Source organism: Eleginops maclovinus, chromosome 12 (genome assembly GCF_036324505.1).
Source record: "Eleginops maclovinus isolate JMC-PN-2008 ecotype Puerto Natales chromosome 12, JC_Emac_rtc_rv5, whole genome shotgun sequence".
Taxonomy (NCBI): domain Eukaryota; kingdom Metazoa; phylum Chordata; class Actinopteri; order Perciformes; family Eleginopidae; genus Eleginops; species Eleginops maclovinus.
The window spans coordinates 19075049-19090710 of NC_086360.1; the positions used below are offsets into that span (position 1 = coordinate 19075049).

At 40.6% G+C, this 15662-nt stretch overlaps 1 protein-coding gene across 1 annotated transcript; it reads left to right on the forward strand.

Moving 5' to 3' along the window:
• The first annotated feature begins 2783 nt into the window (after positions 1-2783).
• fzd10 (frizzled class receptor 10) lies at positions 2784-7339 on the forward strand. Its single transcript, XM_063896816.1, has one exon. It carries the CDS (start codon positions 3449-3451, stop codon positions 5198-5200), a length of 1752 nt encoding a protein of 583 aa, XP_063752886.1. The 5' UTR covers positions 2784-3448; the 3' UTR covers positions 5201-7339.
• Positions 7340-15662: the final 8323 nt, after the last annotated feature.

Below are 15662 nucleotides of genomic sequence, written 5' to 3' on the forward strand. Positions count from 1 at the left end.
TTATTACCTCAGACTGTGTGTCGATGTGTCGTATTCGTTTTATTTTATGACGTAGGTTACTTTGGTGCTGCTGTGTCTTGTGTAGACTAGCTTTCTACAGGAATTGTTTCGCTTTTATAGACTAATAAAAGCCCATCCATCTTTTCATTTTCTTAAGCACTTATCCTGTTCAGGGTCACAGGGGGCTGGAGCCTATCCCCTGCAAAAGACAGGATGTTATAGGGACAGTTCACTATAGGGCTGAGATTCATATTGAGGGTAACATAGCCATACTCATGGACAAATGGTCATTTAACTGGGTGTATGAGAAGCAGGTGTAGCACAGGAAGTTAAAAACATGGGGCAAATGCAAATAAAATCCACTGATTTAATATGCAGTCAAAACAAATGATCTCAAACGAAAATAAATAAGGTAGAGCTGAACTAAAGTTGTGTACTCTTTTCACCCAACAGTGGTGGCTTATTTGTTTCTCTGCATGAAAAGAATAGCCACTAGGTTTGGCACAGTGCTTTATGAATACTGTTGAGCAATATGATTCATTACTTTATTTACTTAACCAATTAAAAAAATATCTTTCTTTAATTTATGAGAAAGATCCATCATCAAACTGCAATGTGGAAAACTATACATAAATAATCTGTGAAGCCATGTTCACACACTTCAATATGTAAACAATTACATTAGATAAGATTGAACTTCATTTTCATTGCACAGAGTACAAGACAACGAAATGCAGTTAGCATCTAACCAGAGGTGCAAAACAAGTACTAAAGTGCAGTGTTATTTATAGTAAAATATAAATGTATAGATCTGGTAGTATCCACACTTTGAACAGTAGAAGGATGTATAAACAGCAATATATGGAACATACAAATAGACAGTATACAACACTATAGACCATTATTTACTAGTAGTATGCTAAAGAAGAATGTTGCCTATTGAATGAAACATATATTGTATTTCCTGTAAATGTACTATGAAGTGAGAGTCTATTATTTTTAGAAAAAGAGAACACATAAAGAGGTGTCCATGACTTAAAATGTTAATGAAACACTCCTGGGTCTTAAATAAATATTGGTGCAGTAATATGGGTAACATTTCTTTTAGTCTTATAGGGTGTGACATTTATGATGGCTGACATTTGTGAGTTGTAACACAATTTAAATAGAAAAACTGTGTGAGCAAAACTAAGCAGTAGCTGACAACAACAACATGTCAACTCTTTAGGCTGACATTTTTAAAAGGAATTCAACCTTCTTATTTGTTTACTCTACTACTTCCTTCACTTAAAAAAGCAGGAAATGACTGCAAGTGTTTGTCATCCTGCATTCAACAATGTTTCATACAGCCTAACAGAAACTCAGAACAGCATAAAGTCATTGTTTTAAACTGTTTACATACATAATCATGTTGTTATGTGTGTGAATAAACTCACCTTGCTGAGTGAGGCATCAATAATGCATAATCTATTGAACAGAATTTAGGCATGAGACGTTTTAACATAGACTCATTTCGATTTAACTCTAACTTTAATTTTGATTACATGATATTGAAAGCTATGGTTTCCAATCACATTTCAACACCAGGAAATTGGCTTGAATTGTTTGTTTCAGTATACAGGAAGCTGTCAATAGAAGATGGAAAGTAATCAAGCATGTTACTCAAGTTCTGGGCTTGAGGACTAATTTGAGGTATGTGCCTGACATGAATACTAACATTTTACACCACTGCATTCTAAAACTCAACCACATTTTCACATAAAACATAAAGTAAACTATAAAAACAACTTATGAAGAAGAGGAAATCAGCTTCACTGCAAACAGCTTAAGCATTCAAATGCTGCTTTCATGTTAGCACAAGAAAAATAATGACTACACCATATATATGAATGCAGCCTAACACTTTTAACAGGGTGCATTCTGTACAATGAATACTCCTTGTATACTTAAATTATATTTTTTGCTAGGGTAATTTTTGCCTACATTTATTTTTATAATGTTCTTCTTTTTACATTGTGTTATGACCCTTTCTATGACTTTTTCCACCACTGATCAATGAGCTGCTGAATATCTCTGGGGAACAGCATCATCGCTGCTTTTAGACACATGCATGTTCAGTCAACATTTAGCCCACACCACAGTGCTGAAGGGACATCATGAAATTCGTTTTCTTCTGGATTCTCTTGTCTCTTAAGGTATATTCTTAGTTTAGTTTAATTAAAAATCTATTTTGTTTGCACCACTTAGCCCATCTCAAACTAATAATTCAAAGACAGGGGTTGCATTGGTCCAAAACAATAACAATCTTGAAGAAATGTGTGACTAAAAAAAAAAAAGCTGTGGATTGGTTTTGTTATAGATTATCTCCACTACAATCCTGCGTTTACGGGGGTGCTTTTAAAACGTACATCACATGGGAAAGCAATACAAGTGGTGAAAAATGAAAGTATAAACCTGCCCTGCTGTCACATGTGCGAAACATCAGTTGTAACCAAAATCTGGTTCTGGTGCGCACTGCGAGCCATATTGTGCACAATTTGGTTATTCTCATAAAATTGTGTATCTGTCCTGTTATAGTGGAAGTTTGAAGTTTAGCACAAACAAACAGAGAGAAGGAAGTTTGCTGCGAGCCTTTGAAACTGCTGTAATGAACAGGCTGTTCCGCACGATTTGAAAATAATCCGCGTGTCAGTGTCATCTTTCTTATGCAAAGTAGCTGTCTTTGAAGGCGGATCTTTTGGCAGGTTAGACCGGGACCGAGGCTCTGACCACCTCAGACGAGCGCTGCCACCAAACGCATCAACTGCCTGTTTACGGGAGGAGCGTAATCCGTTTCTGGGACATATTTAATAATATCACAGAGGATATTTATTTTACTAATTTTGCTGACTGGTTCGCTGTTACGGGTGCCTTGTGAGCAGCGGCTTAAAGGACTAGAGGAAATTATTTGTTTGTGTTTTTTCCAGAAGTTGTCGCACAAGGACTGAAATCGCACCGCTGCTCAGATTGATACTCCGGAAAAAGTGACATGAAACGCGAGGACATATGAGTGATTATTTGGGGAACAAGAAAAAGGACAAATCGGACAACATTACAATTCTCTTTTACTCACAGTACTCATATGCACCGTGTAAAAGACTGAAGAAGTATCTGCAACACTTCAGCCACAGATTTTAGAGCTTGAAAGCATGGACCTAAACGCACGCGCCTTCCTGCGAGAAAACATGTTCGGACCACACTGGGATTTATGTTTTTATTGAACTATTGCAAGCCTAAAATGTGGAAACGAGGGTCTTGCACCAGATAGTTCTGTAAGTTATTTTCAACATTTATCTGACACACACATAGCAGCCGGGTTACATCACTGACTTTTTAATGAGAGAAACTTGTGTGTTGTGTTAGTGGTGAACGTTTGGCCTATATTTTTCTTTAATTCAAGAGAGGGAAAATGCTTTCAACTGTTAAACTGAGCCTCATCTGTGTGCTGTTGGTCCTGAGGAGCGGTGGGGGTTCCGCCATTAGCTCAATAGACACCGACTGGTCAGGAGAGGGGAAATGTCAACACATCAACATCCCCCTGTGTAAAGATATTGGCTACAACATGACCCGCATGCCAAATCTCATGGGCCACGATGACCAAAAAGAGGCAGCGATAACGCTGCAGGAGTTTGTGACACTAATACAGTTTGGATGCCACAGTCATCTCAAATTTTTCCTGTGTTCACTGTACACTCCCATGTGCACAGAGCAGGTGTCCAACCCCATCCCAGCATGCCGAGTTATGTGTGAGCAGGTAAAGGTGAAATGCTCACCCATCTTGGAACAATTCAACTTCCCCTGGCCCGACTCCCTGGACTGCTCTCGGCTGCCAACTAAAAATGACCCAAACAACCTCTGCATGGAGGCGCCCAACAACGGCTCAGATGAACCTCCCAAAGTCTCTCACACCCAGCCTCCAGACTTCAGGCCACAGCGGCCTCTGAGCGGGCAGGATGTGCACCTAAAGGACAGCGTCAGCAAGCAGACATGCAGCAATCCTGGGAAGTTCCACTTTGTGGAGAAAAGTGAATCCTGTGCCCCCAAATGCTACCCCAAAGTGGATGTGTACTGGAGTCAGGGAGACAAGCAGTTCTCTCTGGTGTGGATAGCCATCTGGTCCATCCTCTGCTTTGTCTCCAGCGCCTTCACTGTGCTCACTTTCCTTATAGACCCGCAGCGCTTCAAATACCCTGAGAGGCCGATCATCTTCCTCTCCATGTCTTACTGTGTTTACTCTGTGGGCTACCTCGTCAGACTTTTTGTAGGATCTGATAGAATAGCCTGTGACAGAGACAATGGCGTCCAGTATATTATCCAGGAGGGTCTGGAGAGCACCGGCTGCACCATTGTCTTTCTCATCCTGTATTATTTTGGCATGGCCAGCTCCCTCTGGTGGGTTATCCTGACCCTCACATGGTTCTTGGCTGCAGGGAAGAAGTGGGGTCACGAAGCCATCGAGGCCAACAGCAGCTACTTCCACCTGGCAGCGTGGGCCATCCCGGCTGTGAAGACCATCATGATCCTGGTGATGAGGAAAGTGGCAGGGGATGAGCTGACGGGCATCTGCTACGTGGGCAGCATGGATGTCAAAGCTCTCACAGGCTTTGTGCTTATTCCTCTCTCCTGTTACCTTATTATTGGCACCTCATTCCTGCTGTCTGGCTTTGTGGCCCTCTTCCACATCCGTAAGATCATGAAAACAGAAGGAGAGAACACAGACAAGCTTGAGAAACTGATGGTTCGCATCGGGGTGTTCTCTGTGCTCTACACTGTCCCAGCCACCTGCGTAATCGCCTGCTATTTCTACGAGAGGCTCAACATGGACTACTGGCGCATCCTGGCAGCGGAGCAGAAATGTGTGGACAGCAGCGGGCCAGAGTCGGACGAGTGCGTCATGAAGACTTCCATCCCCGCTGTTGAGATTTTCATGGTGAAGATCTTCATGCTGCTGGTTGTGGGCATCACTAGCGGCATGTGGATCTGGACCTCAAAGACACTACAGTCATGGCAGAACGTGTTTACTAGGAAGCTAAAGAAGAGGACAAGCAGGAAGGCTGCCAGTGTGTTCACCAGCAGCAGGCCTTACATCAAACCTCACCCATCTCTCAAAGGGCACAGTACAAAATATGAGCCTACAAGGCCCCCTCCAACATGTGTATGAGCTGGCTCTCTTTTTATAAACCCTAAAATAATTGTAAAGCCCTTACCTAAGTGAGACTGTGTAATCAGAGTGCCATCAAATAATCAAGCTTCATGTTTTATTTATACAAACTGCGTTTAAAATAATACAACATGGATTTTTTTGATTGTCTTGAGCCATCTCATGCAACAAGAACTGCCTTTGTTTAAGGAAAAAAAACTGCTTCTTCTGGGTTCACTTATCCTACAAAGGAACTTGGTAAAGGGAAAAAGAAATCTTATTGTCCCAAGACAAAAAGAGTGGAATATACCATTTGGATGTGCCATGGGGTCACTTGAATAATGTGCAATAGATGTTTTCCTTACAGGCAAAAAGACAGACTACAGACAATGACAGGACCCCACAGACAATGAAAGCATATGGTCAGAGGGATAAGTGTTGTTTTTGGAGGCTTTTTAATGGAAATCGAGGCAGGGTCATAAATGTTTGAACTGGAGTGAGAGCAGCTGTTGAAAAGACCTTCCAAACTGCCCATTGTGAGGCAAACCCATGTCATAAAATTAATCAAGCACTCATTATTGAAAAGTTATTTGTACATTCAGTTAAGTTTCCCATTTTTTTCTTTGCCATTTTAAAGCACAAGGGAACATTTGTATATATTTCTAAAAACTTCAGATTTTATAGAAAAATTAATAAAACGTTTTAGTTTTAAATGTTTGTAATGCCGTATTTCTGTGTTAAAATTGTGTTTTTTCTATCTAATGGAGTGAGTCTATTTTAATACAGCCACATAAAGCTTCAGTTTTTTACTATTGCAGCACTTGTGCTTTTTGCTACCATTCAGTTTTGTAGCAATCAAATTAGTACATCTTAAAAATTGCAAACATTTTCCTTAATTTGTGAATGTTATTGAATGTTAGAGCTGGGTTTAACATTATGTTTGTTACTCAGAAAAGATTTAAATACAAATAACGGAGATGCCAATGTTTACCTAACCAAAAGGGGACAAAACTAAACATTTTTGCTTTAACAATTATATTAAAGATCACTTCAGATCAGCTCATAAATATTGTACATACACTGTATATTGCTTGCTATGGGATACATGTGCACTTACATATTAAAAAGGCTTGTTATCATGCTTGACACATTGACAATAAATCAACACACTCAGGAAGAACAAAAAGCGGCATCCCTCTTCTTGGTTTTTAAATCTTTGTTAGGAAATATTGAGACAATAATGTTTGTCCCTCTGTGGCTTGATTACTAACGGGGAAACAAAAAAAGGACAAACTTAGTAAAAGGAAGTGTCCAGGGTGTCCCATATGCTGTTTAAAATAAGGCCTTAAAGTCACAAATACATAGAGTTTTATATTTGTTTAAAATAAAATTACATTATATTCACATTTGGTGTAATGGCATTAGTTTTGGACACTGTTGGATGAGAAGAAGCACCTTAAAACAATGTGCAGAATTACTCCTGTTAGTCAAGATTTCAACCAATATTCATGAAAAGGGAAAGTGGTGATTTCGTCCAAATGACAAATAAACATCTTCATAGTGTGTTTTGTTAACTAAAATGTCTAATTTTATGTAGCTGTGATTTACATCAGGGTGACTTTAATTATTATTTCTGATATTTCCCTCACTGCACATAGTTTTTCACCTCATCTGAAGTGGATATACACCTTCATTATAGCCCCCTCTCTCCCTCTCTTGCTCTCTGTCTGTGTTGCATGTGCCAGTGCGTATAAATGAAGGGGTTATACTATAATCCAGCTCTCATTCAGGACAGGATTAGACCGTTTGAAGGGTTTGACTTTGAAAAGAGGATCGCTCCAAACCAAAAATACAAAATATCTGTCATCTCTTCTCCTCTTATCAGCACGGCATAGTGACATTTCTAAAGACACATCTGGCCTGGATTTGAAGTAGTTACATATTGACTAAAGCGGCTTTGTGAAGCGTGAGCAAACTGAATATATTGTGTGGTATCCTGAGATGTTTGGTGTTAAACAATGCTTACGCTGTCAACAACTTTAAGGTATACTTTCTGAGAGCCACAAGTCTAGTCTTGAATCTTAGCTATGACAATTGTTTCTGTCTTGAAAGTGCTGTCAGAGCAAGTACAAGTACATGTGAGTCAAAACAGCACTACATTTGCAAGAATAATGATATATGTGTAAGCATAATAAATATTAATTAATGCTTTTTAATATTTGTTGAATAATGTAGTACAAACCTTTTTCTACCTTTTATATCTGCCTCACTTTCAAAGCTTTTTTTGAAAGTTTAAAACCTATGGTAGAGAGTCCTCTCAGGTTTAATAAAGTTTCAGAAGTGTAGTAATGCTTTATACCGGAGGGCATTCAAGTTCCAGCGTCAACCCAACCCATTTTAACAGTCAAAAGCACATGACTCACAACCTCTATGTGGCTGAATCAAAGTCAGCCAGTGTCTATTGATACTCTGAGTTGCGAGAAAGGTGTGAGTGCTTCTGAGAGCTTCAACAGAGGCCACCTGGATAACAGCCCCCGAGGTGTCTGGGAAGGCTGTAAATATAAATGACAGTTACCACCCCCCTCCAGGGTTTCTTCAGCCAAGCAGCCTTCACTTTTCTTCTTCTGAATCTCTTCAAAGGAAAAAATCCAGCTCAGAGCAAGGACAAAGTATTGCTGGCAATTCAAATATATATATATATATATATATTTTATCAGACTCACTTGACTTGTGTGTATTGCTTTTCCAAGTATAGATCCTATAACATCAGATCACAGTCCTTAAGCCAAGTGAACCATCTTTTGTCTGGTGGTTATGATCATTAAATGTTCCATCGATGACTGCAACCATATGACTAAGGCTGATGAGTCTCAAACCCATGTACAGTATATTCAACCTCCACCAGGCCGAATGCTGTCGTCATCCCACACTCATCCACTTCCGGTTGCTCCTCCTTTTTGCAGTGCCAAGTAGGACATAGCAATGTCTGTGCTTCTGCTGTGATCAGTGCTGTTGAAACAGCAACAAATCTCTGATAATAACTTGATTTAATTTAATCTGACTGGTTTGCCAGCAAGCCAGGATTTTCAGCTTTCCACACTCTGTAATTGAGCTGATGTTAGGTGTCTTTGTGAAACCAAGCAATATTAAACATAGAGTTGAAATGACAGAACAAGTAAGCCTCCTCTGCACGTCACAGGCTAATTCAGAGGGAATGCAGCAAGAGATCATCATCAGTCAAAACTTTAAAACTATGCTTTTCTATCAATAAATGACAACACCTTCTTCTTTATGCAATGTTGTTGTATGCAGGGTGGTGCATGAACCTGCAAAAGTTGTCTGCTGTTTTTGCAAGCAGTCATAAAGTCCTCTGACACAGTGACATAAATCAAGTTGCCTGGATGACTGGCGGCTGAGGCAGCCTCTCTTTGATCAGGCTTTGTGGAGACGCCCCATGTCCTCATCCTCAGCTGCTCCAGCAGCACCTGTTTACTAGTTCAGACCTGTCTGTTTGGAAAGCAATGCTTAGCCTCTCAATGTCAAAAACTCATACATGACACACACTCAACATACACACAAAGGAATTTGGCCAGTGCTGGGGGGTGGGTGGGTTTTTCCAACAAGTATGTATGCTTGTAATGTGCTAGAGCCATACCAATTCTTGGTAATTGTTTCTCTTATTAGACAGCCACTCTAAATACTCCTTTGGCTCTAACAGATATCATATTTAAATATAGAATAGAGCAATTCACACAAATGAAGCATTTTTGTTTTCCTGCTGAAGAAGTAACTTGAAGTGAGAGGTTTTTGAAGGGAAAAGAAAACTTTGTGGATAGAGCTGCAAGTTTTACAGACCAAAGTGTTATCAGAGAATGCAATGAAAGCACCCTTTCATCTCTCAAGTTCTTCTGGTACATAAATCCAGAGTTCTGAGGATTATGATTGAAGGAGGTGTGGGTGGGCTTCTATTTTGAATTGATCTATATAGCAAAGAATCTAGGGCATTGTAAGAGTACTGTCTGCCCAATATGCAGTAACAGGCCATGCTTACAGAACACACACACACACACACACACACACACACACACACACACACACACACACACACACACACACACACACACACACACACACACACACACACACACACACACACACACACACACACACACACACACACACACACACACAAACACACCTCAGTCTGCTGATTGTTCCCAGCCACAGCTGAAGGTGAGAGTACATAAAAACCTGGCAACAATGAGTTTACTCCCTGCAAGGCGGGGGCAGGGCACCTTTTTTAAATGCATAATGAACTGCCTCGCAGGCCCTCTGCTGATCAAACAAGTGTTTGATAGTGGCTTTGGTTTGAAAGAGGACTGAATATGTGTATTTGCATGTGGAGAAGTTAGTGACTTTGAGGTGGAGATCAGGCAGATTAGTGTTAACTGACAGAGACCTGTGCAAACAGACACTCCCCCTGCATACAAGCAGGGCAGCGGCCGCTTCCTCGGAGGACTAGTTAGGCTGAATGCAACATCAGACAGACAAGAGCACGGCAACTCCTGCTACTTTTCAGACATTGTTCTTTGTATGCTAGTCTCCTCCCCTAAGCCTCACTCTTTCACAGATTTTGGCTTGTGTGGTTTATTGCGAGTGAAAGCATGCAAGCAGAAAGCTGGCAAACTACTCATGTAAGAGATGAGTGGAATCATTTATGGCTGCTTATCATCAAAGATATTTTCTTAGAGTTAACTACATTTTACACTTATAATAGCTTTTCTTTTAACAAGAGTAATACCTCTATGGTGCATTTACTGTAAAACAAAATGGGAGTAGCCTACAAGGGATTTTTCGGAAGATTGTTGACCTTATCAGTCCAAAAGAAATGAATTCAGATTTTAACTTACGGTATTATCTCTCTTACTATAAACTTACTGTGTAATGTTTTTTACACAAAAAAACAAGCTGGTGAGCAGAAAAAAGCAACATGTTATGAAATTAGCTGATTTCGTTCTGAAAGTGAAATGAAAACATTGATGCAACTCCCATTTCTATATGCTAAATACAAAGCGTGTCAAACAGATGGTTAGTTTAGCTTAGCATATAGGGGGGAAAGCTAGGTCTAAAGGTAACCAAATCTGTGTAGCACTTCTAAAAGTTAAGATTTTGTTTTGGATGAAAACCAGGTTAGCTGTTTTGACACAAATACATGGTGGATTGGTATCTCATTTTACTCGCTGAAAGAAAGGGAATAAGTGTATTTCCTAAAACGTCAGACTTTTAACCTAGCAAGTAGAGCAGGATGACTCTGCAGTGGTATGGTATATAAGGGATGGACAGGAGGAGGAATACAGAGCGTAGGAGGATTTTGTGGAGTGGACTGGAAGAAACCATCTGCTTCTGAATGTGACCAAGACCAGAGAGATGGTCATTGGCTTCAGGAGGAAGAGGACGTCTCCACAGCCCCTGTGCATTCTGGGAGAGGATGTGGCTGTTATATAGGTCTACAAGTACTTGGGAGTGCACCTTAGACAACGGAATGAACTGGAGGGCCAACACTGACTCTGTGTACAAAAAGAGAATGAGTCGACTCTATTTTCTGAGGAGGCTGAGATCCTTCAACGTGTGCAGCAAGATGTTGGAGATCTTCTACCGATCTGTTGCTGCTAGTGCACTCTTCTTTGCTGCGGTTTGCTCGGGGGGCAGCATCAGGACCGGTGACACCAGCAGACTTAAAAACCTAATTAAGAAAGCTGGCTCTGTCATCGGCATCAAACTGGGCCCTTTTGGTGGAGAGGAGGACTCTGAACAAACTGTTGTCCATCATGGGACCCAACCCACCCTCTCCACCTGCTGCTGGAAGGACAGCAGAGCTCCTTCTCCAACAGACTGCTCCTGCTCCGCTGTCACAAGGACAGATACAGGAGAACATTCCTGTCCACTGCAATAACACTTTACAATAATTCCCCTCTGGCTGGCAGACAACTCACTTCTCCATATGTATATTTCTTATTTTTATTTCTAATTATTTGTTATGCTTCATATTGTATTTTGCTGGTGCAACGAAAACATTTCCCAGTTTGGGATGAATAAAGTATTTCTGATTCTGATTCTGATACATGTTTTCTGCCTTCAAAATGAAGGATATGAAACATTCAACATCTTCAGAGCACCCATGTGCATAGTGACTGAGAAGGCAAGGACTTGTGTGGTTGTAGGGATGTGAATAGTCTGGTGTCAGCTAGAAGCAAGGGTTTCTCCCTGGTGATTTAGCAGCAGATTCTAATCTGCCAGCATCCTAATCCACACTGCAAAGAGCTGTGATCATATTTAAACACGGCAGAGTTACAGGAATGGGGAGGGGGGCGGCATTCCTTTGTTGGCGGACGTTTTCAAAAAGACACCCCCGCCCATATACAGCAACAACAATCTTGTTTATGCTCAATCCAGAAATTCAGATGCAGTGACTTGCTGTAGAAATATAATGACTAAAAAGATGTCATCTCTTCGTGTGTGTGTGTGTGTGTGTGTGTGTGTGTGTGTGTGTGTGTGTGTGTGTGTGTGTGTGTGTGTGTGTGTGTGTGTGTGTGTGTGTGTGTGTGTGTGTGTGTGTGTGTGTGTGTGTGTGTACACCTTCACTGTCACATGTAAGTGGCGTCAGTGACAGGATTGATGGTGGAGTGGAGAGCGCACGCACAACAGGAGACTGTCTACATGTGTATATATTTTTGAGTGGTGAGTTTACAGACAGTATAGGAGCTATAGAGGGATAGACAGAGGCAGAGGGATGATGATGGATCTGGCAGGGCTCATGAAACACCGCTGGGAGAAAATGCCTGTGGTTCAAAGACACCCTCAGCAAACTTAACAGAGAAAGATGGCACAGAGGGGTAGAACATGAAAGGAAACTACACCATCAGCTGTCAGATAAACTTGGGGAAAACATCCTGGCCCTGCTGGCAGAATCTACTGTATGCAGACATTTGACTATTTTAACATAAATTCGCTGGACAGCAAAATACATTATCGCTACTTCAGCTACTACTACTATCCATTTAATGGTAACTTCTTGGGAATTTAACTTTATTGTGTGAACATCTTTTTTTTAAACCCTTGCACACTAAACACCACAATGCAACCTATGCTGGCAGTTAATACACACCAACCCCCTAATGGTGGGCACTTCACTTGGCAACAGAACATTTTCAATGCATTTTATTAGGATATTTTCTTAGAAGTATCATCATTAAAATACACTTAAATCACCACATTTAAAACTATTCATTATGCAGAAAAATGAGTGTTTGAGTGTTTTATATGATTATAATTATAGAGTTGCATTACTATCACTGACATATTAATGTGCAAGTAGTGTTTTACTGTTGTATCTAGTCAAATTGGAGATAATTAGCTATTGAAATGCATTACTATCACTGACATATTAATGTGCAAGTAGTGTTTTACTGTTGTATCTAGTCAAATTGGAGATAATTAGCTATTGAAATGCATTTATTTTAATTTAGTTCCCAGAACTTAAACCAATATATCCACATTTTGGTAGGCTGCAATCATTTTGAAGCCACAGCCTGTAGCTGGTTAACTTAGCTTAGCATAAAGATCACAGGTTTCTTTCCCCCATTGGACAGAGCCAGTCCTGATTTTTCCCCATGTTTGGGATCGTTTTTGCTCAGCACATTTTTAGCATAAAGTACAAGTCTGACAAAAGTGTATGCAAACAGCACGAGAAACTGTATTTGAGATGACACCCGAAAGAATCAAGCAAAATCTGTGTCAGCTGTGGTGTTTACTTAATATCCACACAATCGGATGTTGTGTTTATATTTTGGAAAAATACAAACTAAAACAATTGTAATGTTTGTCAGTTTACTTTTATTTTCCAGGTTTTTTCCACATTCTCTTCGGTATGACAAAAATCCCTACAGCTTGCAGAGTCTTTTTTTTTTCTTCTTGGGGCATTAGATTAATAGGAATCGGCACACACAATAAATAACATGTGTCGGTCTACAGCAGTCCAAGACAATGTCCCATTTTGCTCCCAGCTTGCTTTATGCAGTGACAGGACTGGAAGCAATTTGGAGCAAGAATGGAGGAACAGTCGAGGAGATGATAAATGACTCTATTGTTGGATTTTGTGACTGTATCTGATACCAGTGCACATGTTCCTTTGAGTAATCAAGCTATAGCATGGCAAAGGAATCTGTGTTTCCCGGACACTGGTGGCGGGCCAGATTGTCTGGTCCTGATAATAGTATTGGGAGTGATGGCAGCAGCGGCTAATCTACACAGAGAAGGGGTCAGGACCCACCTATCTGGCCTGAGTGGAAAATAACAGCCCACTTAAATCTGTGATTGCAGTATGGAAACCAACACTACTGTCTTTGTTTACGAAGTGCTTTGCTGGTTTTGAGGCGCTATTTCACACTGAAATATATTCCCTGAGCTTTTGATGTGTGGCCTGAGGCGGCCCGAGGTCTGTTTATATTCCTTAACTTGTCAACACTTCAAAACAGGCACTTGTATTTGTAGTTACGATGTTTAAGGGAAGTTTCCAAAAGATTTACTTCATTCTTCATGTCAAAGTCTTCAACAATAGATGTAGAAGCATAGCATTAAAAATTGCAGTCCATAAAACAGCTGTCTTAAGTACAAGAGAAGCCCAAGCCAAAGGCATGCCATTGCACTCTTTTGTGGTAAGGGTGTTCCACAAAAGCATGCAAACTATGCGTCCACATTTTTTTACTGCACCTGCATATTGTGCTTATGAGTACACAGTTTACAGAGTATGATAAGCAACATTGGTTGACTCTGTTTGCCTCATGCCTCAACAACATTAAGAAAAGCCTCTGTTGTTGTTCTCTTCAAAGGAGAGAAAGGAGCAGTGCTGCAGACAACAAAATGCTCTATTAGGCAGGAAACACACGCCTAAATGTAGATGGGCATTGAGATGATGGGTGTTGCTGCTGTAGGAATGCTGCTCTGAATGCGGCCTGTACTAGTAGTCTTCATATGCAATACAGCAACTTGTTTTGTCTTTAAATGATATAGTTGATCCTGTCTGCTTTTTTTTTTTTAACATTCACTCTCATCCTAATGTAATTTTAAAAGTACAACTCATATTTGTGTTTTTTGTTTTAACCCAAATGTTGAATTATCTATGAAAAAACGTCACCACTTATGTTGTTATTTTAACCTTTAACTATTTCCAAGTCCTTCAGGTGCCTTAATATAAAAATTAATTGACTGGTTTTGGCCTATATCAATTATTTACTAACTGCTTACGCTCCCTTTGTTTAAATGAGTTTTTATTCCTCTTAGCTTACTATTCAAATCATGTATTGATTATGTTTAGCTAACAATTTAAATCATGTGTTTAATACTTTAGGAGAACTACTTTAACATGTTGTCTCATCCAATCTTTAGGAACATATGGCTTTCATGTGTTTAATCTTATTTGCAAAGGGTCAGTAGGAGTTGTCTGTGTAGTCAGCCTGTTGTAGCTTCTTGTTTTTATTGTAGAAACACTTTTTCCAAAGATAAAATACTAAAGCACTACATTATTTAATCAAATCATAATATATATATTATGATTTCCAATCAGCTGAGCTACTCCACTGTCTTTCCACAACCCCCCTGGCAGCAGCAGGAGTCTCCCCCGGGGTAAAAGTAGCTCTGGTTGGGAATCACTGCTCCAGCAGACAAGAAATAAACTGGGCTGACTTTCACTTGGAAGCAGGAATGCGTGTGTGCCGATTAAGCGTTGTTTAACCCTGAGGAATCAGTCTTTCTTGTCTGAATGCAGCAAGAGCCTGGAAGCAGGTCAGTAGAGGTCAGAGAGGACAGCCAGAGCTTCTTATGTGAGTCGGACACTTTTGAGGACCACTGCAAGGGGCACTGAGTCAGTACATTGATATTCAAGGATTTGACCCGCTGACAACAGGGATGTCACCAGGGTTGAGACAGCCATGCCTCTCCGTATTGTGCTGGGCCGAAAAGCCAGGGGGTCCCCCGGCTCCACGCCCCCCTCTGCACGGTTGTCATGGTGAGCAAATCAGTCCGGCAGCACTATGTCACACTCATGTGGGCTCATTCTCTCTTTCTTCCTCTCTTTCTTTTCTTTCTCTGACTTTCTATCGTGCTGCTTCACCGAGGGGGCAGCCAAAGAGCGCTTTCTGTCCACTGACAATGCCTGGTGTGTCATGGACATCCCCATACATATACAGTGTAAAGAAGAGTCGGCTCTGAAAATCCTAAGACTTCTCTTCCGAAAACACATGGCAACAGATATGTTTCCCCTCTGTCTTGGGATCTGAAAAAGGGTTTTATATCCAAGAAAATGTCTGGTCAGGTGGTGAATGCACTGTAGTCTACCAAGTCCAAGTAACTGCCAATCATATTTCAAACCACAGCTGGAGGACTGTTTCCCCAACAGAGCTGGTGTCATGTACATTATTACTCAGAG

Bases quoted from the DNA above. Each gene is read 5' to 3' on its own strand.
- fzd10 (XM_063896816.1), top strand. From the start codon at position 3,449: ATGCTTTCAACTGTTAAACTGAGCCTCATCTGTGTGCTGTTGGTCCTG.